This window comes from Chrysemys picta, chromosome 8, assembly GCF_011386835.1.
Source record: "Chrysemys picta bellii isolate R12L10 chromosome 8, ASM1138683v2, whole genome shotgun sequence".
Lineage (NCBI taxonomy): Eukaryota > Metazoa > Chordata > Testudines > Emydidae > Chrysemys > Chrysemys picta.
In genome coordinates this window covers 36,567,160-36,592,672 of record NC_088798.1, presented here as the reverse complement: position 1 = coordinate 36,592,672, position 25,513 = coordinate 36,567,160, and the positions used below count along the sequence as shown (strand labels likewise).

General features: G+C 40.3%; 1 protein-coding gene across 15 annotated transcripts in view; it reads left to right on the top strand.

The window, feature by feature from the left end:
• The window catches only part of DPYD (dihydropyrimidine dehydrogenase), a 612,292-nt gene that overhangs the window by 329,784 nt on the left and 256,995 nt on the right, over positions 1-25,513 (top strand). For all 15 annotated transcript variants that reach the window (XM_065555590.1, XM_065555591.1, XM_065555592.1 and 12 more), the window contains 2 exons: positions 411-580; positions 4,450-4,660. In XM_065555590.1, the coding sequence (XP_065411662.1) occupies positions 411-580; positions 4,450-4,660 (381 nt within the window). The remainder of the gene's footprint in view (positions 1-410; positions 581-4,449; positions 4,661-25,513) is intronic.

The window sequence follows — 25,513 nt, the reverse complement described above, 5'->3', positions numbered from 1 at the left end:
GTTAGAAAAATACAGAGTGCCACTCTTTATAAACTATAAAAATGGTTTTTACTTAGGAGAATAATGAATCTGATGAAAGTAGTCAAAATTTAATTTTTGAATGATGATCTCAAATTGATTGAATACAGTATGACAGAGCCTACATTCTTAAAAATGTATTGTAGTTTATAACCCTCCATGATGGGCAGGCACTGCTGCTAAGGGTACTGGCTATGAAATTACGTATATGAGCATATCTTAAAAGTGGGAATAAAACTGTCTTTCAATGAAGCAGAATAATTTGATAGTGACACTCCATGCTTGGAAACTGCAAGATGCAATTTTACACTGCTTTGAGTACAAGTATCTTTTGAGTTGTCATGCAGAAATGGTTCTCTACTTGAAAATGGGGTTTTCTTTTCATCATTCAGGAATGTGTGCCTGTCACTCTCCATTGCCATTGATACAGGGAACTGTAATTGTACTTGGAGCAGGAGACACTGCTTTTGATTGTGCAACATCTGCTTTACGCTGTGGAGCTCGCCGTGTATTTGTGGTCTTCAGAAAGGGATTCACTAATATCAGGGCTGTCCCTGAGGAGGTAAAACTGAACAATCAGAATGTTTTTGTAGTAGTAACATGACTGATTTTATGAGATGGAACACTGATTATCATTGTTATTTATACAGGCCCAACTTGTGCAAAGCACTTAAAACACTGTTACATAAGGTTTAATTCATCAAAATGAAATTGAAATTTGTAAATGTTTATTCAAAGTCTGAGGCTCATTTTATGTTGTGCCTGTGTCAAATTATACCCTCAGTTATGCTTGTGCAAGTCTCCGTGAAGTCAATAAAAGTTGCGCTTGCGTATCTGAGGGCAAATTTTGGTCCTTTGTTTATAAACTCTAAAATATTTAGAAATGTTTAAACACACATATGCACCCTAGATATCAAATGATGAGGCATACCTGAATCATTATGGGCCATTCTAGTATTACTGGTGACTTTTCAGGAATCTGATTTCCCAAAAAAGGTGCAATTCTGGGACATACTTAATGTATCACAGTGATCCAATCAAAGGAAGGTATAAAGACATGTAAAAAGGTTAGTTAAAATTCTTTGTGTTTTTTATTCCTATCAAAGGCTGGGGAGTGATGGCATTGAGCATATATTTCTATGCTTAACTTGATTTTGATAAACATTTTTTATTATGAAATCTTTTTTATTTGTCTTTAATTATTAGATTTTGGTGGTCTTATTTGGTTATAATTTATGTGGCGCATACTTTGGATTGCTGCATAATTTATACTAATGAGACATGTAATGTACCTCAGTCATGGAATTTATGTGAAAATGGTCCTGTCTTTTCAAGAGAAAGTGTACATCTTTGGAGACCTAATAGTTACACAAATGGGATGATGGTACACAATAAGCAATGTAATTTTTCAATGTGCATAATTTACTTCTATTTTCCTTGCCATAAAGCAAACACTCAAATTGGGGTGGGGCATTCTTAAAAAAAAAGAAAGCTTATTGAGATAAAATGTAATTAACTGATCTGTTTTTCAATTCATCAGTATTCAGACTCCCATGATCTCTTTGTGAGTGTATGTGCAAATCTTTGTATTTTCTTAAAGTTGTCATTCATAAAGTCTGTAATTATACCTATTAACTAAATCATATTACAGATTAGAAATTAATAAAGTAAAAATTGCCCCTAATCAAGCATAGCCATTATTGACGTTTCAAACACTGCCAGATGCTGAAATGCTGTAGAATATCATAGGTATGGAAGAGGTTATTTGTCATACAATCATGTAGGGCCAAATCCTGGCTGGAGAATTTCAAATATAGTACCTATATTTAAGAAGGGGGTGGGGGGAGAGGAAGTCATACGGGAAACTACAGGCTCATTAATTGACCTCAATTGTATGCAAGTACTTAGAACAAATTTTGAAAGAGAGAGTAATTAAAGACAAAGGTAAATGGTAATTGGTATAACATACAACAAGGTTTTACAAAAGGTAGATTGTGCCAGACCAACCTAATCAATTTTCTAGACATAGCAAATGCAGTAGTTCTAAACTACCTGGATTTCAGGAAAGCATTTGCTACAGTTCCACATGGGAAATTATTAGTTAAATTAGAGAAGTTGGTGATTAATATGAGAATCCAAAGATGATGGGTAAGGAACTGGTTAAAGGGGAGACTACTGCTGGTAAACCTGAAAAGACTGGAGGGAGGTTCCAGCAGAGTTCCGTAGGGATCAGTCTTGGGACCAATCTTATTTAATATTTTTGTTTATGATCTTGGCACAAAAAGTGGGAATGTGCTAATACAATTCGCTGATGACACAAAGCACTGGAATAGCATACAAGAAGATTTGGATGACCTTGAAAACTGGAATAATAGAAAGGGGATGAAGTTTAATTGTGCGAAGTGCAGCATCATACACTTAGCAAAAATTCCTGTGGATGATATCTATAAGCTGGGGACTTATCGTGTGGAAGTGATAGAGGAGGAGAAAGACCTGGGTATGTTGGTGGATCACAGGATGACTGTAAGATGCCAATGTGATGCAGCCATAAAAAAGGCTAATACAATCCAAGGATGCATCTATCAAGGTATTTTCAGTAGAGATAGAGAAGTGTTATTACCATTGTACAAGGCACTGGTGAGACCTCATCTGGATTACTGTGTGCAGTTCTGGTCTCCCATGTTTAAGAAAGATTCATTCAAACTGGAACAGGTACAGAAAAGGGATACTAGGATGATCAGAGGAATGGAAAAACTACCTAATGGAGATTTATGGAGCTTGGCTTGTTTAGCCTTACAAAAGGAAGGCTGAGGGGAGATAAAATTGCTGTCCATTAATACATCAGAGGGATAAATACCAGGGAGGGAAATGAATTACCTAAGGGTCAGTGTTGGCACAAGAACAAATGGATATAAACTGGTCATCAAAAAGCTTAGGCTTGAAATTAGAGAAAGGTATCTAACCATCAGAGGAGTATAGTTTTGGAACAGTCTTTCAAGGGGAGTAGTGGGGACACACAATCTAACTTGTTTCAAGACTGAGATTGATAAATTTAGGAGGGGCATGGTATTATGAGATTGTCTATAAAGGCATATGGCCCATCTGCAACTGCTATTAGCAAATATCTTCAGCAGCCAGATAGATGGGGCACTAGATAGGGAGGGCTCTGAGTTACTATAGAGAATTCTTTGCCAGGATCTGGTTGATGGGTCTTGCCCACATGCTCAGGGTCTAACTGCTTGTCATATTTGTGGTTGGGAAGGAATCTTTCCCCAAGTCAAATTGGCAAAGGTCCTGTTTTGGGGTTTTTTTTCACCCTTTCTCTGCAGTATAGTGGGGCGTAGGTCATTTCTGGCTTGAGCTAGAGTAAATGGTGGATTCTCTGTAACTTGAAATCTTTAAATCAAGATTTGAGGACTTCAGTAATTCAGACAGAGGATGAGCATATTGCAGGAGTGGGTAGGTGAGGTTCTGAGGCCTGCAATGTGCAGGAAGTCGTATCAGGATGGTCCCTTCTGGTCTTAAAGTATATGGATCTATGAGTCTTCATTCCTGTGGTATTTTAAAACAACAAATTATTTTTAAAAAATTTTAGGGAGGAGAAACTAAAGAAGTTGGAAGAGATCTTATTTTTCATGCCTTTTACTGTTTAAAATAGGTGTTTACTATTTTAAACAGTATAAAGGTGGTATAAAAAGTAGGTTTTCCCACATTTTCTTACTCTTTCTCAACTTTTCCTACTTTCAGAAGGAAAACAATGTTTCAGCATCTGACATTACTTGGTTGTGCACTTTGAGACACTTTGAAGGGGCCAGATTTTTAGAAAGTGTTGAGCACCTTCTGATAATAATCCAACAACTTTTGGAAAAAGTAAGAAAGTGGGGAAAATTTCAGAATGATTTTTCTTTAACCAAAATCTTTTGTTTATAAGAAATGGAGGTGTTTTCCCATAACTCTTTGTTTCAAAAATATGTTGGAACATTGACAAATTTTGTCAAATTATTTTTTCAGAGGAAAATTTAGTTTATTTTTGATAAAACCCTGCTCCCGCCCCCAATTTACTACCACTTCTACCTAGCATTCAGTGCAGGCCTACCCTCCATCTAGGCTGCAGTCAGTACTGAGTCTGTGCTCACCTAGACCTGTCCTTAAAGACCAACATACCTTTTTACATAGGGTAAGTCCACTGACATCAAAGTGACCACGCCAGTCTAAATCCAGAGTAACAGAGGAGAAAATATGAAAAATTAATACTCTTCTCCATAAGTGGATATGCTGATCCACTCAATATCATTGGAGACTTTGGAGTAAGTAGACTGTAGCCCTACACAGCAATATTTTTTGCTAGATATGGAATATATGCAAACTTCATGAATCAAAATTTTTTTATGAAGACATCATAATCTTTGTATGACTTTCCTTTTTCTACAGATGGAACTTGCAAAAGAAGAAAAGTGTGAATTTCTGCCTTTCCTCTCACCTCGGAAGGTTGTAGTGAAAGGTGGACGAATTGTTGCTATGGAATTTGTTCGAACTGAGCAAGCTGAAACTGGACACTGGATTGAAGATGAGGATCAGATTGTCCGTTTGAAGACAGATGTGGTGATCAGTGCCTTTGGTTCAGTTTTAGGTGACCCTAAAGGTAATGCTCAGCTGTAATATGCTATATTAAAGCCTGTTATTATTTTAATATTATTACTATTTACAGTTTGGGAACTTTGGCTTTCTTCTCCTAAATTTTGTCCTCAATTACAACTGGATAAACGGGTTGTGGGAGGGTGGAATTGGGTTCTTAAGTCTAAATGTTCAAAACTGAGAAGTAATTTGGGCTGGATGCCCCTGCCTTTGATTGTGCAACTTGCAACATTTTAAAGAGACTCAGTTTTTAGGAAGTGTTGAGCACTTGCCTTGTGATCTGCCCCTTTTTATGATATCTCAAGTTGAATACTCAAAATAACTAATCACTTGAAGGCACCTTTGTGTATAAATTATGGAGTGGTGTGTTAGAATGTGTGAGAATATTACTGTGCAACTTAGTCCCTAAATTATAACAGAATAAAAGAGATTGATCCAAAATCCAATCTTTGGTATTTCTAAGGCACCACTCAGTGTGGTATCTAACCATGAGATATTTGCAGATCATCAACCTTTCCAAATGCAGTTAATTTTGGAAGAGTGATCCTTTAGTGAATGACATTATAGCATTCCATTTTAAGGCTTAATCTTAAATGGTTCTTAGCCATTGCAACTCCATCTTTCCTTCCCCCCCCCCAACATTTTACAGATTTAGGTACTTATTCCATATAAGTAACGTCCTTGTCAAATTAATTCAGTCTGCAAGAGAATATTTAAAGTACACTAGGTGCCATAATTGCAAATTCAAGGGGTTGTCTGAAAATCAAGCTGCGTTCGGACTGCTTCATATATCACTGAAAAAGAAGGAATGTGGAAGCAGAACGTAAATGGGCAATTCTGTTCTTAATGCAAGAATAAATTAATACAGCTTGCCTATCCACAGCTGTATAGGCTCTATAGTCTTCATCTTGACATTAGCAAACTAAGCACATATAACTCTAAAGATGGGTCTGACCCAAAACTCAAGATCCAAACACCCCTCACAAATGAGATGTAGATGCAAACGTTGCAGTGCATACCCATCTATAATTGGAAGACATTTGCAGTAGTATGGTGCCATTTTCTCTTTTTCTGACCGTAATCATAAGAAGAACTAGGGGCTGCTGTGATGGGATGGATGGGTGGATGCCCTCTGTATTGCTCAGGACTGGGCAGGGATCCAGGCTGTCTCACACATGCACTCCTCATGGACTGGAGGCTGAAAAATCAGGAGCTAAAAACTAATGGAGAAGCTTGGCTTCTCTTTGAACAGATTGGATTCTAAGCTCCTTAAAAGCCTCGTACATCAAAGGCATATTAAATAACAAAACCAGCTGACTGAGTGGAAGAGAGATGGACCACATTGATTGAGCCTGAACTGGGAGGTATTCATAAAGGTGATTGAGATGTTGGGAGTCCCAGAGATGGACCAGTACACCTCCTCCATGTATAGTAATAACAGGAAATTACTCCATGACATGTCATCCTGAAATTTTGGGCATGGATGCTCTGATTCAGAAATGGACCAGATTCATACTATGTACTCCTTCCCATTTGCTATTTTAAAGTGCTTCAGAGGATAAGGCCACAAAATTTTTTTGGAAATCCTAGTAGCATTACACTGGCCACCAACACTTTGGTTCTCTTAGTGCAAAATACAGTTCAAAACCTCATAACAGGGCAAAGACTTCTGTACCTTCTTAATTACAGACAAGTAGTAAATCCAAAACCATCCAAGTCTAGCAATATATGTGGTTGTCTTGCAGCTTCATACAAGGACATTTTTACCTCTGCTTTTTCTGTAAATATTCTATATGGACATTCTTTGGAAGAGAAATAAAGACATGCTTTTGAGTTTTCTGGAACAATTGATGGAATAAGAAGATTTTACTGACCTTCACAAGGAAGACAAAACATTAAGTAATGGAGAACATTACTTATATATGAATATATGAACATTTTAAGAATTCCAGAATGTTGCTGGCAGATGTCAATACAGCTGTCTGTAACACAAATCAGATATCCAGTCCTTCCCATTCAATCAGAGTGAAACTAAGGAACAATGTTTACAATTTTTAATCCAGCATGTTATCACAGGGAGATTTTAGATTCTCTACTACAATAAAAGCAAGGGGGCAAAGCCATTCCTTTGGTATCTGTAAATTTAATTTACAGGTATTCGCTTATTGGGTAGTAACAAATGATTTTTGATAATTTAATTCAAGCTGTGCTGTTCTCTACAAGGAAATTGCATCCATAGTACTCACAGTGATACTCATTCTGTGCAACCTCCTGTTGTGCAGTTATCTAATGGAGTAAATAAGAAGCAGGTGGGACTCTGACGACTCTTTGTGAGTGGGGACAATCCTTCCACTTGGTGATATGTTGTCATATAAAGAATTTAATATCTGTGTTGCTTATGGTCTAGTGATCAATCTCACCAAGGAAGTACAAAGGAAAGCTAGGGTTTGAATTTTTAATGGAGTCATGAGCCAGTGTCTTCATGGAGTTAACTTTAATTAGAGAATATTTTCAAAAAGCCATTTCAAATCCCTCATCAATTCTTGCTATTTAGAAGGTTTTTGGGAAGGTTTTCTCAAACCTCTTGGGTTAATAAAACATATTGCCTGTATCAGTGGCAAATTGTGTTGGTTCTTGGGTTCCAGGCTAAAAGGTTGCTCTACCTTGTGTATAGGTATTCCCACACTCAATCTTGCTTCAGCTTTAACTTGATGGGCTGGTGGAGCCTAATGTGACAGTTGACATTTTGGCTGACACTGAGGTTTTGAACAAGGAACATCCAAAACTAAAAAAGAAGCTGCTACAGCTTGAACCAAAACTCTGTACCTGAGGGGTATAACAAATCATATCTTTTGTGGATTTGCACAGAGGGGGACCAATAACACATGCTTACCAGTGAAATAAACTACCACTAACTATAACCCTTTCTAAAGATGGGGAACCTAATGCCCATTTGCCTGTTAAATTATCCATTTATGAGTTCTGTGTAGCAACATGCTGTAGTCTGAGAGGAACAAAGTCATAATTCAGGCAGATCATGGAATGAGTCCTTTTCCTTGGGATGGGCAACATACCTCACTTTCACATGTTGTGTCTGTGGATACTGCTACTGGTATAGCAAGCTGAGTGCAGAAATTTCTCTCACATACTGGAAAAGTTAAAAATAAATAAAAAAAACTGTGAAAATAAATTACTATTTTTGTGGCTATGTCATCTTCAGTTCTTTACACCTCTTCATTAACCAGCAGTCTTGAAGCAAATCAAATAAACTCGTAACATAAGAACGTCCATTCTGGGTCAGACCAAAGGTCCATCAAGTACATTATCCTGTCCTCTGACAGTGGCCAATGGCAGGTGCCCCAAAGGGAATGAACAGACAGGTTATTATCAAGTGATTCATGCCCTGTCACCCAATCCCAGCTTCTGGCAAACAAAGGCTAGGGACTCCATTCCTGCCCATCCTGGCTAATAGCCATTGATGGACCTATCTTCCATGAATCTATCTAGCTCCCTTTTGAACCCCGTTATGGTATTGGCCTTCACAAAACCCTCTGGCAATGAGTTCCAGAGGTTGACAGTGTGTTGCGTGAAAAAATACTTTCTTGTGTTTGTTTTAAACCTGCTACCTATTAATTTCATTTGGTGACCCCTTCTTCTTGTATTATGAGAAGGGATATTATTTACTTTCTCTATACCACTTATGATTTTATAGACCTCTGTCATATCCCCCTTAGTCACCTCTTTTCCAAGCTGAAAAGTCCCAGTCTTATTAATCTCTCCTCATAAGGAAGCCGTTCTATACCCCTAATCATTCTGGTTGCTCTTTTCTGAACCTTTTCCAATTCCAATATATCTTTTTTGAGATGGGGCAACCACATCTGCATGCAGATGTGGGCTTACATTGGATGAATATAGAGGCAATATGATATTTTCTGTCTTATTATCTATCCCTTTCTTGATGATCCCAACATTCTGTTCGTTTTTTTGACTGCCGCTGCACATTGAATGGATGATTTCAGAGATTATCCACAATGACTCCAAGGTCTCTTTCTTGAGTGCTAACAGCTAATTTAGACCCAATCATTGTATATGTATAGTTAGGATTATGTTTTCTAGTGTGCATTACTTTGCATTTATCAACATTAAATTTCATCTGCCATTTTGTTGCCCTGTCACCCAGTTTTGTGAGATCGTTTTGTAGCTCTTCGCAGTCTGCCTGGGACTTAACTATCTTAAGTAGTTTTGTATCAGCTGCAAATTTTGCCACCTCAGTGTTTACCCCTTTTTCCAGATCGTTTATGAATATGTTAAATAGGACTGGGCCCAGTACAGATCCCTGGGGGAACCACTATTTACATCTCTCCATTCTGAAAACTGACCATTTATTCCTACCCTTTGTTTCCTAACTTTTAACCAGTTAACAATCCATGAGAGAATCTTCCCTTTTATCCCATGACTGCTTATTTTGCTTACGAGCCTTTGGTGAGGGACCTTGCCAAAGGCTTTTTGAAAATCTAAATACACTATATCCACTGGATCTCCTTTGTCCACATGCTTGTTGATTCCCTCAAAGAATTCTAGTAGATTGGTGAGGCATGATTTCCCTTTACAAAAACCATATTGACTATTTCCCAACAAATTATGTTCAACCAATTTGCCCGATACTGAAGTGAGGCTTCCTGGGCTGTAGTTGCCAGGGTCACCTCTGGAGACCTTTTTAAAAATTGGCATCACGTTAGCTATCCTCCAGTTATTTGGTACAGAAGCTGATTTAAATGATAGGTTACAGATGACAGTTAATAGTCCTGCAATTTCACCTTTGAGTTCCTTTGGAACTCTTGGGTGAATACCATAGGTCCTGGAGACTTATTACTGTTTAGTTTATCAATTTGTTCCAAAACCTCCTCTAATGACACCTCAATTTGGGGCAGTTCCTCAGATCTTTCACCCAAAAATAATGGCTCAGGTTTGGGAATCTCCCTTACATCCTCAACAGTGAAGACTGATGCAAAGAATTCCTTTAGTTTCTCCACAATGGCCTTATCATCTTTGAGTGCTCCATTAGCATCTCGATTGTCCAGTGGCCCCACTGGTGGTTTAACAGGCTTTCTGCTTCTGATGTATTTAAAAAACAATTTTTTTTCGCTATTAGTTTTGGAGTCTTTGGCTAGCTGTTCTTCAAATTCTTTTTTGGTCTTTCTAATTATATTTTTACACTTCATTTGCCAGAGTTTATGCTCTTTTATATTTTCCTCATTTGAATTTATCTTCCACTTTCTAAAGGATGCCTTTTTGCCTCTCACTGTTTCTTTTACTTTGTTGTTTAATGATGGTGGCTCTTTCTTGGTTCTCTTACTATGTTTTTTAAATCGGGTATACATTTAAATTGAGCCTTTATTATGGTGTCTTTAAAAAGTTTCCACGCAGCTTGTAGGGATTTTCCTTTTGGTACTATACCTTTTAATTTCTGTTTCACTAACTTCCTCATTTTTGTGTAGTTCCCCTTTCTGAAATTAAATGCTACAGTATTGGGCCACTGTGGAGTTTTTCCCGCCTCAGGGATGTTAAATTTAATTATATTATGGTCACTATTACCAAGCGGTCCAGCTATATTCACCTCTTGGACCAGATCCTGTGCTTCACTTAGGACTAAATCAAGAATTGCCTCTCCTCTTGTGGGTTCCAGGACTAGCTTGTCCAAGAAGCAGTCATTTAAGGTGTCAAGAAACTTTATCTCATCATCCCTCCCTGAGGTGATATGGGGATAGGTGAAATCCCCCATTATTATTATTGAGGGTTTTTTTTTATTTTAATAGCCTCTCTAATCTCCCTGAGCATTTGAGAGCAACTAACACCGTCCTAGTCAGGTGGTCTGTAATATAGCCCTACTGCTATATTCTTATTTTTCAAGCATGGAATTACTATCTCTAGAGATTCTATAGTACAATTTAGTTCATTTAGGATTTTTACTTCATTTGATTCTATGCTTTCTTTCACATATAGTGCCACTCCCCCACCAGCACGACCTGTTCTGTCCTTCCGATATATTTTGTACCCTGGTATTACTGTGTCTCATTCCACCAGGTTTCTGTGATGCCTATTATATCAACATACTCATTTAATACTAGGCACTCTAGTTCACCCTTCTTGTTATTTAGACTTCTAGCATTGGTATATAAGCATTTTAAAAACTTGTCATTTTTGCTGTCCCCTATTGCATGATGTAATTGAATGGGACTTTTTTCATTTGACTGTATCTCATCAGATCCTCCCTGTATTTTATCATTTTCCATCCTCTCCTCCTGATTGGGACATAGGGAATCTCCATTTATAGATCCTCCCCTAAGGGATGTCCGAACCACGTGCTCCTTCACACCTGTCAGATTTCCCGCAGCCCTTAGTTTAAAAACTGTTCTACAACCTTTTTAATTTTAAGCACCAACAATCTGGTTCCATTTTGATTTGGGGGGAGCCTTTACAGGAAGGAAGGGCCTTTACAGGAAGCTTTCCCAAAAGCTTCCCCAGTTCCTAATAAATCTAAACCCCTCCTCCCTGCACCATCGTCTCATCCACGCATTGAGACCCTACAGTTCTGCCTAACTGGCCCTGCGCTTGGAACTGGAAGCATTTCAGAGAATGCTACCATGGAGGTCCTGGACTTCAATCTCTTACCTAGCAGCCTACATTTGGCCTCCAGGACCTCTCTCTTATCCTTCCCCATATCGTTGGTACCTGCATGTACCATGACCACCGGCTCCTCTCCAGCACTACACATAAGCCTATCTAGATGCCTTGAGAGATCTGCAACCTTCGCTCCAGGCAGGCATATCACCATGCGGTTCTCCCAATCATTGAGAACTTAAATGTTTGTCACGTCAGAAGTTTAAAAATAAATGAAAACAGGATTTAAGCCCTGATTCAGAAAGTCATTCTCTCAAGACAGGACTGAAGCACATGCTTAAAGTTTAGCTCACTGGGACTTAAGCATAGGTTATCTGCTCCCGTGAATAGGAATGGAACTTAGGATGGAAAGGCTCTGTCAGTCTATTATTGTCGTCATGATGTTTCTTGCTCTTGCAGAGGAACTAGTAATTTTACAGCTCAGTTTCCTCATGCTCATAGGGAGGTATTTGCTGTTTGAAGTTTTGTTAGAATACAATGCTATTACATTTTCAAGCATTCTGGTATGTACTTTATTTGCCCTTTGGGCTCAGAGAAATATATTTTTAATTTTTTCACAAAACCTTAGGAGAACTGCAAAGTTCATTATATGCTTGGGAACTGAGATAGCTGGTCAGTTGCCATATAGATCTGTATTAAAAAAAACTAAGCACCACTGGTGAAAACAGTTAAAAATCAGGTTGTTATTTATACTAGATTCTTGAAGAGGAAAAATATTGGCATGTGATGTTTTCTTGCTTGTTTGTTTTGGTGAAAGGAAGTTTTTTGCAGGCACAGACTGCATTTCCACTTAGCAGCACATTGGGGCCAGGAAACAATTTTATGATTGGGCCTGAATAAAATAAACAGCCTCAGGGAGCTTTGCACTTTCACTGACTCTTCCTGCTTTCCTGTTTAGCCATTTTGGAGCCTAAAATGTGCGAGTGAGTTACAGGAGTATTCCCTGGAACCATTCCAAATTGCAGTTTACCCAATAAATAAGAACATAATCCCTTGTATTAAACTGTATCTCTTAACAGTTTCTGGTGCTGCATATAATTCTCCGTATGCTACTAAACAGAAGACCAGTTGATTTTAAGGCCCAGGCCTTACACAACCATTTTTTTTCTTGAAAGGGAAGGGACAGCACCAGTTTGGGGCTACAAATTTCCCCCTCATTTCGGGGAGGAGAGGGAGGAAACAGGATGTTTTTTCCATGAAAAAATTGTGAAGCGAAAATAGTACTTTTGCCACAAAGTAGTAATCCAGAGCTAATGCAGGAGATGCCATTGACAATGCTCGTTTCATTCAAAATTCTGTTTAGCAGGCCGGAGTAGAAAGGAGCCACTCCCACAATTTCTTGGTAAGAAATATATATTCTTTATCTTCTTTAACAAATTAAAAGAAATACTACAAAGGTCCAAACATAAATGCAGAAAAGCAAGTATTCTAGTATATACAGCTGTGATAAATGAAGGGGCAGGGGGAGGGTAGCTTCCTTTTATGGACAGCCAGACAGCCAGTTAGCTATAAAGTCCCTCTTGGTAGCTGTTCTCTACTTGCTTTACCTGTAAAAGGTTAAAAAGTCTGACTGCTATGCACAGGTAAAAGAAATTGAGTGGGCACCTGGCCAAAAGAGCCAATGGAAAGGCTAGAACTTTTTAAAATTGAAACAAGACTCCCCTTTTTCTGTCTGTGGTTCTCCTGGAGAGCAGGGACAGGGCTGGGACTATGCTGTAAGAAGCTTTAAGCCAGGTATGAAAAACCATCAGATCATACCTAGAAACCACTTATTTGAAATCCCCAGATATGTAAGTAGATCAGGAAATATCTAGGAAGACGTGATTAGGTTTATCTCTTTTATTTCTTTATGGCTTGTGGACTTCTCTGGGCTAACCCCAGGTACTTTTGTTTTGCTTTAACCTTTAAGCTGGACCTCAAGAAAGCTTAATTTTGTAATTTTTTTTTAATCTAGCAAAAAGCCTAAATTCCAGATGTATTTCCTTTCTTTTTCTTTTTAATAAAAATTTCCTTTTTTAAGAACAGGGTTGGATTTTTGTGTTCTAAAAGGTTTGTGCATGTTGATTAATTAGCTGGTGGCAACAGCTGATTTCCTTTGTTTTCTTTCTCAGCTCTTCCCCAGAGGTGGGGGTGAAAGGGCTTGAGGGTACCCCACAGGGAGGAATTCCCAAGTGCTCCTTCCTGGTCAAAAGGGTTTTTTTGCACTTGGGTGGTGGCAGCATCTACCCATCCCAGGTCAGAGAGAAGCTGTAACCTTGGGAGTTTAATACAAGCCTGGAGTGGCTAGTATTAATTTTTAGAATCCTTGTGGGCCCCCACTTTCTGCACTTGGAGAGCCAGAGTGGGGAATCAGCCTTGACAATAGCACACACACAAAAAAATCCTTTGTTATAATTAGTTATTAGCTATCAAAATCTTGTGTTGCATATTTCCTGGAATTGTATACCTTGGTACAATGATGCAAATTAGGAGATAATCATAACTTTCAGTTGTCTTGCTTTTACTATTTACTTTTGTGTAAGCATCGTGTTTCAGAACTTCAGTAGACAAAGCGTATTTACCTAAGCACAGTGAGCCAACTTAAGCCCGTCATCACTCCACTGACTTCAATGGTATACATTTGCCTCAATTTTATGCAGTGGATTTGTATTTGCCCTACAGGCACGTTGCTTTTCTTTCCAGTGAAACAATGATGAGGGACATGGAGAATTTTCATACAGATTTTGCCCCCTGTTTCTTTGGGATTGTTTAAAAGAGAGTAGGACAGATAGCAGTTACTAAACTATTTTGAGTCCAGCATAGCATCACTAAAGTTTGCCACAGACAACGTCTAAAGCACAACATGTTTGTTTTATAATTGTTTTTTTCTTTTCCCCAAAAACTGACCCAAGAACAAGTTTTTCTCCCTTATGAGTAACTGTTCTGAGCTTTTACTTATTATTATAAGAACATAAGAATGGCCCTACTGGGTCAAACCAAAGGTCCATCTAGCCCAGTATCCTTTCTTCCAACAGTGGCCAATGCCAGGTGCCTCAGAGGGAATGAACAAAACAGGTAATCAGCAAGTGATCCATCCCCTGTCACTCATTCCCAGCTTCTGGCAACCAGAGGCTAGGGACACCATCCCTGCCCATCCTGGTTAATAGCCATTGATGGACCTATCCTCCATGAATTTATCTAGTTCTTTTTTGAACCCTGTTATGGTCTTAGTCTTCACAACATCCTCTGGCAATGAGTTCCAGAGGTTGACAGTACTTGCGTGAAAAAATACTTTCTTGTGTTTGTTTTAAACCTGCTACCTATTAATTTCATTTGGTGACCCCATGTTTTTGTATTATGAGGAGTAAATAACACTTCTGCACATAGTATTCAAGATGTGAGTGTACCATGGATTTATTTAGAGGCAACATGATATTTTCTGTCCTATTATCTATCCCATTTTTAATCATTCCCAGCATTCTGTTCACTTTTTTGACTGCAGCTGCACATTGAGTGGACATTTTCAGAGAACTATCTACAATGACTCCAAGGTCTCTTTCTTGAGTACTAACAGCTAATTTACACTCCATCATTTTATATGTATAGTTGGGATAATGCCTTCCAATGTGCATTACTTTGCATTTATCATTTATCAACATTAAACTTCATCTGCCATTTTGTTGCCCAATTACCCAGTTTTGAGAGATCCTTCTGTAGCTCTTCGCAGTCTGTCTGGGTTTTAACTATCTTTAGTAATTTTGTATCATCTGTAAATTTTGCCACCTAACTGTTTACCCCTTTTTCCAGATCATTTATGAACATGTTGAATAGGACTGGTCCCAGAACAGACCCCTGGGGGGGGGACCACTATTTACCTCTCTCCATTCTGAAAACTGACCATTTATACTTTGTCCGCATGCTTGTTGACCCCCTCAAAGAATTCTAGTAGATTTCCCTTTACAAAAACCATGTTGACTATTTCCCAACAAATTATGCTCATCCATATGTCAGACAATATTGTTTTTATTATAGTTTCAACCAGTTTGCCTGGTACTGAAGTCAGGCTTACTGGCCTGTAGTTGCCAGGATCACCTCTGGAGCCCTTTTTAAAAATTGCCGTCACATTAGCTATCCTCCATTCATCTGGTACGGAAGGTGATTTAAATGATAGGTTACAGACTACAGTTAGTTGTTCTGCAATTTCACATTTGAGTTCCTTCACAACTCTTGGGTGAATACCATCTGGTCCTGGTGACTTATTGCTGTTTAATTTATCAATTTGTTCCAAAACCTCCTCTAATGATACCTCGATCTGGGACAGTTCCTCAGATCTGTCATCTAAAAAGAATGGCTCAGGTTTGGGAATCTTCCTCCCATCCTCAGTCGTGAAGACCGATGCAAAGAATCCATTTAGTTTCTCTGCAATGGCCTTATCGTCCTTGAGTGCTCCTTTAGCACCTCAATTGTCCAGTGGCCCCCCTGGTTGTTTAGCAGGCTTCCTGCTTCTGATGCACTTAAAACATTTTTTGCTGTTACTTTTAATCTTTGGCTAACTGTTCCTCAAATTCTTTTTTGGACTTTCTAATTATATTTTTACACTTCATTTGCCAGTGTTTATGCTCCTTTCTATTTTCCTCAGTAGGATTTAACTTCCACTTTTTAAAGGATGCCTTTTTGTTCTCACTGCTTCTTTTACTTTGTTGTTTAGCCACGGTGGCTCTTTATTGGTTCTCTTACTATGTTTTTTAATTTAGGGTTTACATTTAAGTTGAGCCTCTATTATGGTGTCCTTAAAAAGTTTCCATGCAGCTTGCAGAGATTTCACATTTGGCACTGTACCCTTTAATTTCTGTTTAACTAACCTCCTTCATTTTTGTGAGTTTCCCTTTCTGAAATTAAATGCTACAGTGTTGGGCCACTGTGGTGTTTTTCCTGCCACAGGAATATTAAATTTAATTATATTATGGTCACTATTACCAAGCGGTCCAGCTATTTTCATATTCACCTCATGACTATTACCAAGCGGTCCAGTTATATTCACCTTAGGACTAAATCAAGAATTGTCTCTCCTCTGGTGGGTTCCAGGACTAGCTGCTTCAAGAAGCAGTCATTTAAGGTGTTGAGAAACTTTATCTCAGCATCCCTTCCTGAGGTGACATGTACCCAGTCAATATGGGGATAGTTGAAATTCCCCATTATTATTATTATTGAGTTTTTTTATTTTACTAGCCTCTCTAAGCTCCCTGAGCATTTCACAGTCACTATCACCATCCTGGTCGGGTGGTCGGTAGTATATCCCTACCACTAAATTCTTCTTATTAGAGCATGGAATTTCTATCCATAGAGATTCTATGGCACAGTTTGATTCATTTATGAGTTTTACTTCTTTTGTTTCTACACTTTCTTTCACATATAATGCCACTCCCCCACCAGCATGACCTGTTCTAACCTTCCGATATATTTTGTACCCTGGTATTACTGTATCCCATTGATTATCCTCATTCCACCAAGTTTCTGTGATGCCTATTGTATAAATATCCTAATTTAATACGAGGTACTCTAGTTCACACATTTTATTATTTAGACTTCTAACATTGGTATATAAACACTTTAAACACTTGTCTCCTTTTAGCTGTCTACCATTACACGTTTTAGTTGAATGGGACTCTTTTTTATTTGACTGTCTTGATCAGACCCTGCGTTTATTTTATCATTTTCCATCCTCTCGTCCTCACTAGGACATAGAGATGCTCTATTAATAGATACTCCCCTAAGGGATGTCTGAACCATGTGCTCCTCCACACCTGTTGGCTTTCCCCCAGCCCTTAATTTAAAAACTGTTCTACTACCTTTTTAATGTTAAGTGCCAACAATCTGTTTCCATTTTGGTTTGGGGGGAGCCCATCCATCCTGTATAGGCTCCCCCATTCCCAAAAGTTTTCCCAGTTCCTAATAAATCTAAACCCCTCCTCCCTACATCATCGTCTCATCCACACATTGAGACTCTGCAGTTCTGCCTGTCTAACTGGCCCTGCGCATGGAACTGGGAGCATCTCAGAGAATGCTACTATCGAGGTCCTGGACTTCCATCTCTTACCTAGCAGCCTACATTTGGCCTCCAAGACCTCTCTCGTATCCTTCCTTATGTTATTGTTACCTACATGTACCATGACCACCGGCTCCTTCCCAGCAATACACACAAGTCTATCTAGATGTCTCGAGGGATCCCCAACCTTCGCACCAGGCAGGCAAGTCACCATGCGGTTCTCCCAGTCATCGCAAACCCGGCTATCTAATGATCGAATCGCCCATTACCTGTCTCTTCCTAATAGCTGGAATTCCCTCCCACGGAGAGGTATCCTCAGTGCAAGAGGATATCACAACATCATTTGGAAGGAGGGTCCCAACTATGGGATTGTTTCCCTCTGCTCCAGTTTGATGCTCTCCTTCCCTGGGATTTTTATCCTCCTCAACAGCACAGAGGCTGTCAGACCGGGGGTGGGACCGTTCTGCTGTGTCCAGCTGTATATGCCAGCTTTCACTAGTAGTTGGTATCATATATGTTCTTATTCTGGGATAATGTTATAAACTTTAAGTTCGACATCAGTCCCTAAGATTGCACATATTATGTTCTTCATTTATATAGAATATAGGACGACATGTGGGAAATGATATTTCCCTCTTGTTTTTGTTTTTTAATTTAGAAATGCAAAAATATCCAATTTTGTTTTTCATTTTTTCCTAAACAAACATAAATTCCATAAACTTTATTGGCAGGATATAGGGTCTGCACCTGATTTTGGTTTTTTTGTTTTGTTTTGTTTTGTTTTTATAAAGTGGTAACTTGTATGGGTGGGGATGTAGCATGCAAATTATTTTTAAAAGGGAAAAGAAATAGTTTATCTTCAATTCCATGCCATTTTAAAAGGGTGCATTAAGCAATGAGGGTGACAGACAGAACAGCATGTGATATAATAGCATGTGATAGAACATTTGCAAAATACAGTTCACATATTGGTTTGTGATAACCCCATATTTATAGTTTTACAATTTCTAAATGATTGGTATTGCGAGGCCTTTGTCCTGTTTCCTAACTGATGTTTTATATTTCAGAGGCAGAAAAGTTGCCCATTTTTGGAGTGTATTTTTTTTAAATAATTCAGCGCTCAGGAAAAATGTCAGAGTTGCAGTCTTGGAGAGTGAAGTCCTCTGTCTACAGAAAAGTATACTGTGGGCAGAGTAAAATCACAATTTACAAAGGGTTCAAATCCTAATTCCATTTAAATCAGTAAGAGTTCGGCTATTGATATTGTTTGTGTAATGGCAAGTTGTACACCCTTTCACCTGCAGAACATCTGCACTGGTGGAGGGACAATAGCAGAATTGCTGCCATTAATTTTCCATAGGAACTTTGCTGGTGGGGGCTGCTTAGAGAACAAATAGGCACATTTCCCAGCATGTATGGACCTATCCTTACCAGCCTTGCCTGCTTTGGGAAGCGGATGCAGGTCAGTGCAGCTCACAATTGGCTAGGGATGGTAGGTGGAATGTGCGTGTACCATTGCTTCTGGCAGATTTATTGCTTCTGAAACCTACAATGTGGATTGTATTGTCAGTGAATCAGACTTTTTACATGTAAGATAGCTATATTTTTACACATATGATTAAGTGAGTTACTGTATTTTCAGATTGTACTGAAATACTCGATGCCCTTTCACAGTAAAGAAGTCTGTAAGATGGATATCAAAAATAACATTAATGAGCTTCTAAAGCCAAAATCACAGGAACTTATGAAAATGGTTAAACATAAAAACCATTAAACTGTTTACTGAAGCTTCACAGATATACTGCAGCTAATGAGCATTTCTGCTATTTAAATAAGCTCAAATTGAACACACATTACATGGCAACATAATTAGTCATGGCAGTCAAACACACACAGACTCACTTTTAAAGCTTTATTTGAGGAATCTTTTCCATTCGATTTGTTTTGTTAATTAAAATATTTTTTCAGTATTCTTTTTTTAATAATATTGTTTTTGCAAGTGATGAAGTTTGCTGCTGCCTTTCCATTTATGTTTATTTGCACCGTGAATACAGCAAGTGTGGAATACGCATTAGATGACAATAGAATAATTCAGTTGTATGCTGTCTTTCACCCAGAAGGATCCCTTTAAATTATATACATATATTTGATTAGAATATGCAGAAGAATGAAACAAAGACACAGGGATGGATTTTAAAGTGAAAGGCCAAACTTTTTAAACTTTAATGGGAGAGGGTAAACCACAAACAAAAACCGAAGCATTTAATTTGGGTCCAGTTCAGTGTTAAGTGGCCTCTATGGCAAATAGCCTGGATTGGGTAATTCAGCCTGCCTCCAAGTATTCAGCCTGCCTCTGAATCCGCTCACCCTCCCTCTCTGAGGGGGAATGAGGATCCTCATGAAGGATACCTCAGTCTGTGAAGACTTAAGTTCTTTGTGAGGTTTTGGGGATCACACAGATCAGGGTGTTCTGTCACCCCCTGCCCTGTAACCTTGGGATGCCTTAATATTGTGTTGCTATGGCTCGGATCCCTGATACACAGTAGCCTGTCCACAAGCACAAAGACTTACTGGCTTCCACCAGCCTAATTACTCCTTTCAGAATGACACCACCAGCCTTTCCAGTCCCAAGTTTCCCAAAAAATGTCCTCCCTGAATTCTCAAGTACTAGACTTTTCCTCTCTGGTTCATCACCCTCCAAAAGGTGAAACCATTCCCCTAGACACCAGTTTACTTTGGTGCACACACTCCACACAGTTTGCACACTGGAGACCTGCTTGGGATAAAAATGAAAAAAAGGTTTATTTAATAGAAAAACCACAGATTCAAAGATGAAAAAGTAAGAGAGCGCCAACAGATACAAGTTACACAGAAAACAAACATAAAGATGCAACCTCGGGCTTTACACTTCTATATTAGATAAAACTCCTTGTCTAATAATAGGTCACCTATTGTCTGAACAAATTCTAAGTGTACCCACTAACTGTAGGTGGGATCCAATATTTCATAGCCAGATTCCCACTTGGCTGCTGGTCCTCAGTTTCTGAATGGATTCCACTTCAAATCTCATCCATTTTGAAAAGGTTAGCAGGTTTTTTTCTTCAGTAAAAAGAGGGACAGATGATAATTAGATGTTGGGATTCAAAAGATTACAGCTTTTTATCCATTAAAACACAAATTGTCAATATCACATGTCAAAATATGCAAAGATGTAGGACAGGGAAAGAACATTGATAACATCCAGATGAACCCAGGGAGCAGAATTTAGATAGGCAGGATAGAATTACTTAAAATAAGCACACAGGCTCTTATATTAGGGTTACCATACGTCCTCTTTTTCCCGGACATGTCCGGCTTTTCGGCAGTCAAACCCCCGTCCGGGGGGAATTGCCAAAAAGCCGAACATGTCCGGGAAAATGGCGGCTCTGCTCCTCCCCGAATCTTCGGCTCTGTTTAAGAGCCGGGCTGCCCAAACGCTACCGGCTTCGGGCAGCCCCGTGCCTCCAGACCCTGCGCCGCCGGAGCCCGGGAGGGGAAGTGCCCGGCTGGGGGCGCAGGGTCTGGAGGCAGGGGGGCTGCCCGAAGCCGGTAGCGCTCGGGCAGCCCGGCTCTTAAACAGAGCCGAAGAGTCGGGGAGGAGCAGAGCCGCGGGGGCTGGAACCTCCAGCCGCCGGGGCTCTGTGTAACTGACATAGTGTCAGTTACACAGAGCCAAAGAGGAGCAAAGCCTCCAGCCCCCGGGGCTCTGTGTAACTGACACAGTGTCAGTTACACAGAGCCCCAGCTGCTGGAGGCTCTGTTTAAGAGCCGGGCTGCCCGAACGCTACCGGCTTCGGGCAGCCCCGTGCCTCGAGACCCTGCGCCCCCAGAGCCCGGGAGGGGAAGTGCCCGGCTGGGGGTGCAGGGTCTGGAGGCATAGGGGCTGCCCGAAGCCGGTAGCGTTCGGGCAGCCCGGCTCTTAAACAGAGCCTCCAGCAGCTGATGGTCTGGCTTCGGGCAATACCTCAGGTACTGTAAGCAGGGCCGGCTTCAGGCACCAGCCTGGCAAGCAGGTGCTTGGGGCGGCCGCTCCGGAGATGGGCGGCACGTCCAGCTATTCGGCAGCAATTCGGCGGATGGTCCCTCACTCCCACTCGTAGCAAAGGACCTTCCGCCGAATTGCCACCGCAGATCGCGATTGCGGCTTTGGGTTTTTTTGTTTTTTTTTTTTGGCTGCTTGGGGCAGCCAAAACCCTGAGCCGGCCCTGACTGTGAAGCCAGAAGGGAACATTATGATCATCTAGTCTGCAGGCCTCTGAACCTCACCCACTCACTCCTGTACTAGGCCCATAAACTTTTGCTGAATTACTGAAGTCCTCAAATCTTGATTTAAGACTTCAAGTTGCAGAAAATCCACCATATACTCTAGCTCAAACTGGCAATTGACCTGTGCCTCAGACAGCAGAGGAGGGTGAAACCCCCAAGGATCTCTGCCAATCTGACTGGGGGCAGGGAGGAATTCCTTCCCAACCCTAACTACGACAAGCAGTTAGACCCTGAGCATGTGGGTGAGACCTATCAGCCAAACCCCTGGGAAAGAATTCTCTGTAGTGACTCAGGGCCCTTCCCATCTAGTGTCACATCTCTGGGTGTTGGAGATAGTTGTGAATATGAGTCACAGCCAGGACATATGCCATTATAGGCAACCTCATCATATCCTCACGCCCATACATTTATCAAGGTCAGTCTTGAAACAAGTTAGAATTTTCCCCTCACTTCTCCCCTTGGAAAGCTGTTCCAGAACTTCATTCCTCTGATAGTTAGAAATGTCTAATTTCAAGCCTAAACTTGTTGATGACCAGTTTATGTTCTTTTGTTCTTGGGCCAGCAACGACCTTTAATTTAAGTAATTCTTCTCCATCCCTGGTGGTTATCCCTCTGATGTATTTATAGAGAGCAATAATATCTCCCCTCAGCCTTTGTTTTGTTAAGCTAAACAAGCCAAGCTCCTAAAGTTTCCCCTCGTAAGGTAGATTCTCCGTTTCTCTTATCATTCTACTAGCCCTTCTCTGCACCTGTTCCAGTTTGAATTCATCTTTCTTAAACATGAGAGTTGTTATGGGGTGGACTAGGTCCAGAGGCCTCTGATGGATGCCTCATGGCCCTGCCTCACCTTGCCCCAGAAAAGAGCAGAGGAGAAGTCCTCCAGGTGGCCTAGAGTGGCTGCAGGGGAAGCAGCTAATCAGAGGAACTGCTGGAACAGCCAATTGGGCCATATAAAAAAGGAGAATCAGAGACAGTCAGTCAGTTGTTGCCAGGAGCTGGAAGAGGGAGGACTGGATGCCTGGCTGGCTGGAAGAGCAGCAGGACCACTGACAGCTCAGTGTGGGCAAGACTGAGCCCAGGGAGGGCTGCTGAAGATGCGGGGAGTTAAAAAGGAGCTCCTGGCTAGCTGAAGGAACTGAGCAACGTAAGAGCCCAGAACCTAGCCAGACCAGGCGAGGGTACTGTGATGGGCCCCGCTGGTCTGGTTAAAGACTGAGCCCAGGGAGGGCTGCTGAAAAGGACATACCAACTGAGGGAACCATGATGGATTGTTATAGGAGGGCAGTGTCTCTAGGGAGAAAACCTTTGCAGGAAGTAAAGACTGTATACCCCAGAAGGGTTTTGTTTATTTGTTCCGCCCACAGACAGTGTGACTCAGCCAGAGGACTGAGTCACTGAAGACCTGCTGAAGAAATCATCGGCTGGGGTGGGGGCAGAGGGCACTTGTGAGAGGTGAGTGCCACCCCGTTCCAACCAAAAACTAAGAAACAGCAGGCTCACACCTGAACAGAAGCGGGTGCTTGTGAGAAGCAGGTGCGACCCTATTCCAAACCGAGAGATTGCAAAGATGCAATTAGCCAAGGGGGGGCACTTGTGAGAGGTGTGTGCCGACCCTGTTACAAGAGACCAGAACTGTACACAGTATTCTAGATGGGGGGGTCTCACCAGTACCTTGTACAATGGTAATAATACTTCTCTGTCTCTACTGGAAATACTTTGCCTGATGCATCCTCTGATTGTGTTAGCCTTTTTCATGGCCGCATCATGTTGGCAGCTTAGTCATACTGTGATTGACCAATGCACCCAGGTCTTTCTCCTCCTCTGTTGTTTCCAACTGATAAATCCCTAGCTTATAGCAAAAATTCTTGTTGTAAACTTCATCCCATTTCCACTATTCCAGTTTTCAAGATCATCCAAATAATCTCGTATGATAGTCCAGTGCTCCACCATATAGGCAATACCTCCCAACTTTGTGTCATCCAGAAATTTAATCAGCACACTCCTACTTTTTGTGCCAATATCATTAATGAAAATGTTAAATAAGACTGGACTCAAGACTGATCCCTGAGGAGCTCCACTAGTAACTTCTTTCTAGCCTGACAGTTCATCTTTCAGTATGACCCATTGTCTCTTGTTGTATTTTATCCCAATTACCATTTACCAATGTCTTTAATTCCTCACCAGATTAGTAATTTTACTGCCAGTATTGACTGTTACTGTAATTATACTTGACTGTTACTGTAATTAGTTTTGGCACTATATTTCCTCCTGTTGTCCATTCTCCTACCCTCTGTTGTTCTTTTTGCCTTTCCTGTATTCTCTTCTACTTGACTTTCCTCCCACTCAATATTGGAATCAGGCATGGAGATTGCATGAGCATCTCCCAACTGTCTCCCCCAAATTCCAAGTTTAAAATTATTTTAAGTAGTTGTGCCAACCTCCATCCCAGAAGCCTATTACCCTCCCTACTCAGATGGAGCCCATCCCATAAAAACAGTCCTTTGTCTGTGAATGTCTCCCAGTGGTTGAACATCCCAAAGCCTCCTTATAGCACCATTGCCTCAGCCATCTGTTGATCATCATAATCTTGTCTTGCCTTCACTCTCCTCTTCTAGAGACGTGTAGAATCCCACTGAAGATCACCTGAGCCTCCATTTCTTTAAGTATATTCCCCAGCCTGATGTAGTCTTTCTTGGTGTGTCCCAGTGAGACTCTAATAGTATTATTTGTTCCCACATAAAGGATAATTAGTGGATTCTTTCCTGCTCCCATTAGGATCTTCAGTCCCAGGGCCACATCCCATATCTTAGCTCCCGGTACACAACACACCCTTCTGTTCTCCAGAACAGCTCCGGTCACAGGCCTAATGATCAAATGCTTCCCTGAACTACAGTCAGTTTGAGATATTAAATTAAAGCTAATGTATTGCTTTATAAATATTACTGAAGTAATCCCAGTAACACCACTATAGTTAAGGATCTATTTCCTTTTCAGAGTTGAAGAAAATGCCTCAGTCTGAAGGTTATGTTTGGTGTGATATTGTGATTGTTTAAATATTTTTAAATAAAACCTTCTCAGATATTTTTATATTCAGCTAGTAGGAGTGTCCAGGCTTTAGTTTAGGTGTTTTTTTTGTTTTTTGTTTTTTTTTCCAAATTCAACCACAGATGTATTTCTTGCAATCAGTAAGTCTTTAAACTTTGAATGATAAGCTAGGACATTGATGTTTACAAAGAATACTGTGAAAAGCAATTATTTTGCATGTTTAACAGCTATTTTTCAAAGTGAAATACTGTGTCAAGTTTCAGCACCAGAAGCAGTTATTCTATTTTAAATGTTTTATACTTCGATAGAGGCCCAAACCTGTACCATTTTCATTTAGTTTTGAGAGTGTGTTACAGTGTGGGATACTGAATCCAAACTGCTGCCTGTGATTTTGGATCTAACTTTGTTGCACAAAGCACTTTGGATCTGAGTCCTAGGTGTGTGAAGAGTAAAAAGAAATATGTGACAGAGTATATTGTGCTTGTATCTTTCTTTCCCAGTATAGTATTTTGCCTCTGAATGTACTCAACTCTCACACAAAGAGATACTCTCCACCTGTTTTCCCATCCATCAGAAATCCCACCTGCTCCCAGTTACCTCCACATCCCCAGAGAGTGTTTGATTCTGAAGGGGAGGGCATGGTATGGGACCTGGAAAGGAAGTTGGGAGGGGTTATGCAAGAAGGGCTGTAGGCTTGCTGTGTGCTTGAACATATATTTGGGCAATACTAAGAGCTTGCTCTCACATATGAGTGCTGGTGGCAGACTCCCATATGTCTATGTCTTAGCAGTGTTAGAAGATGGC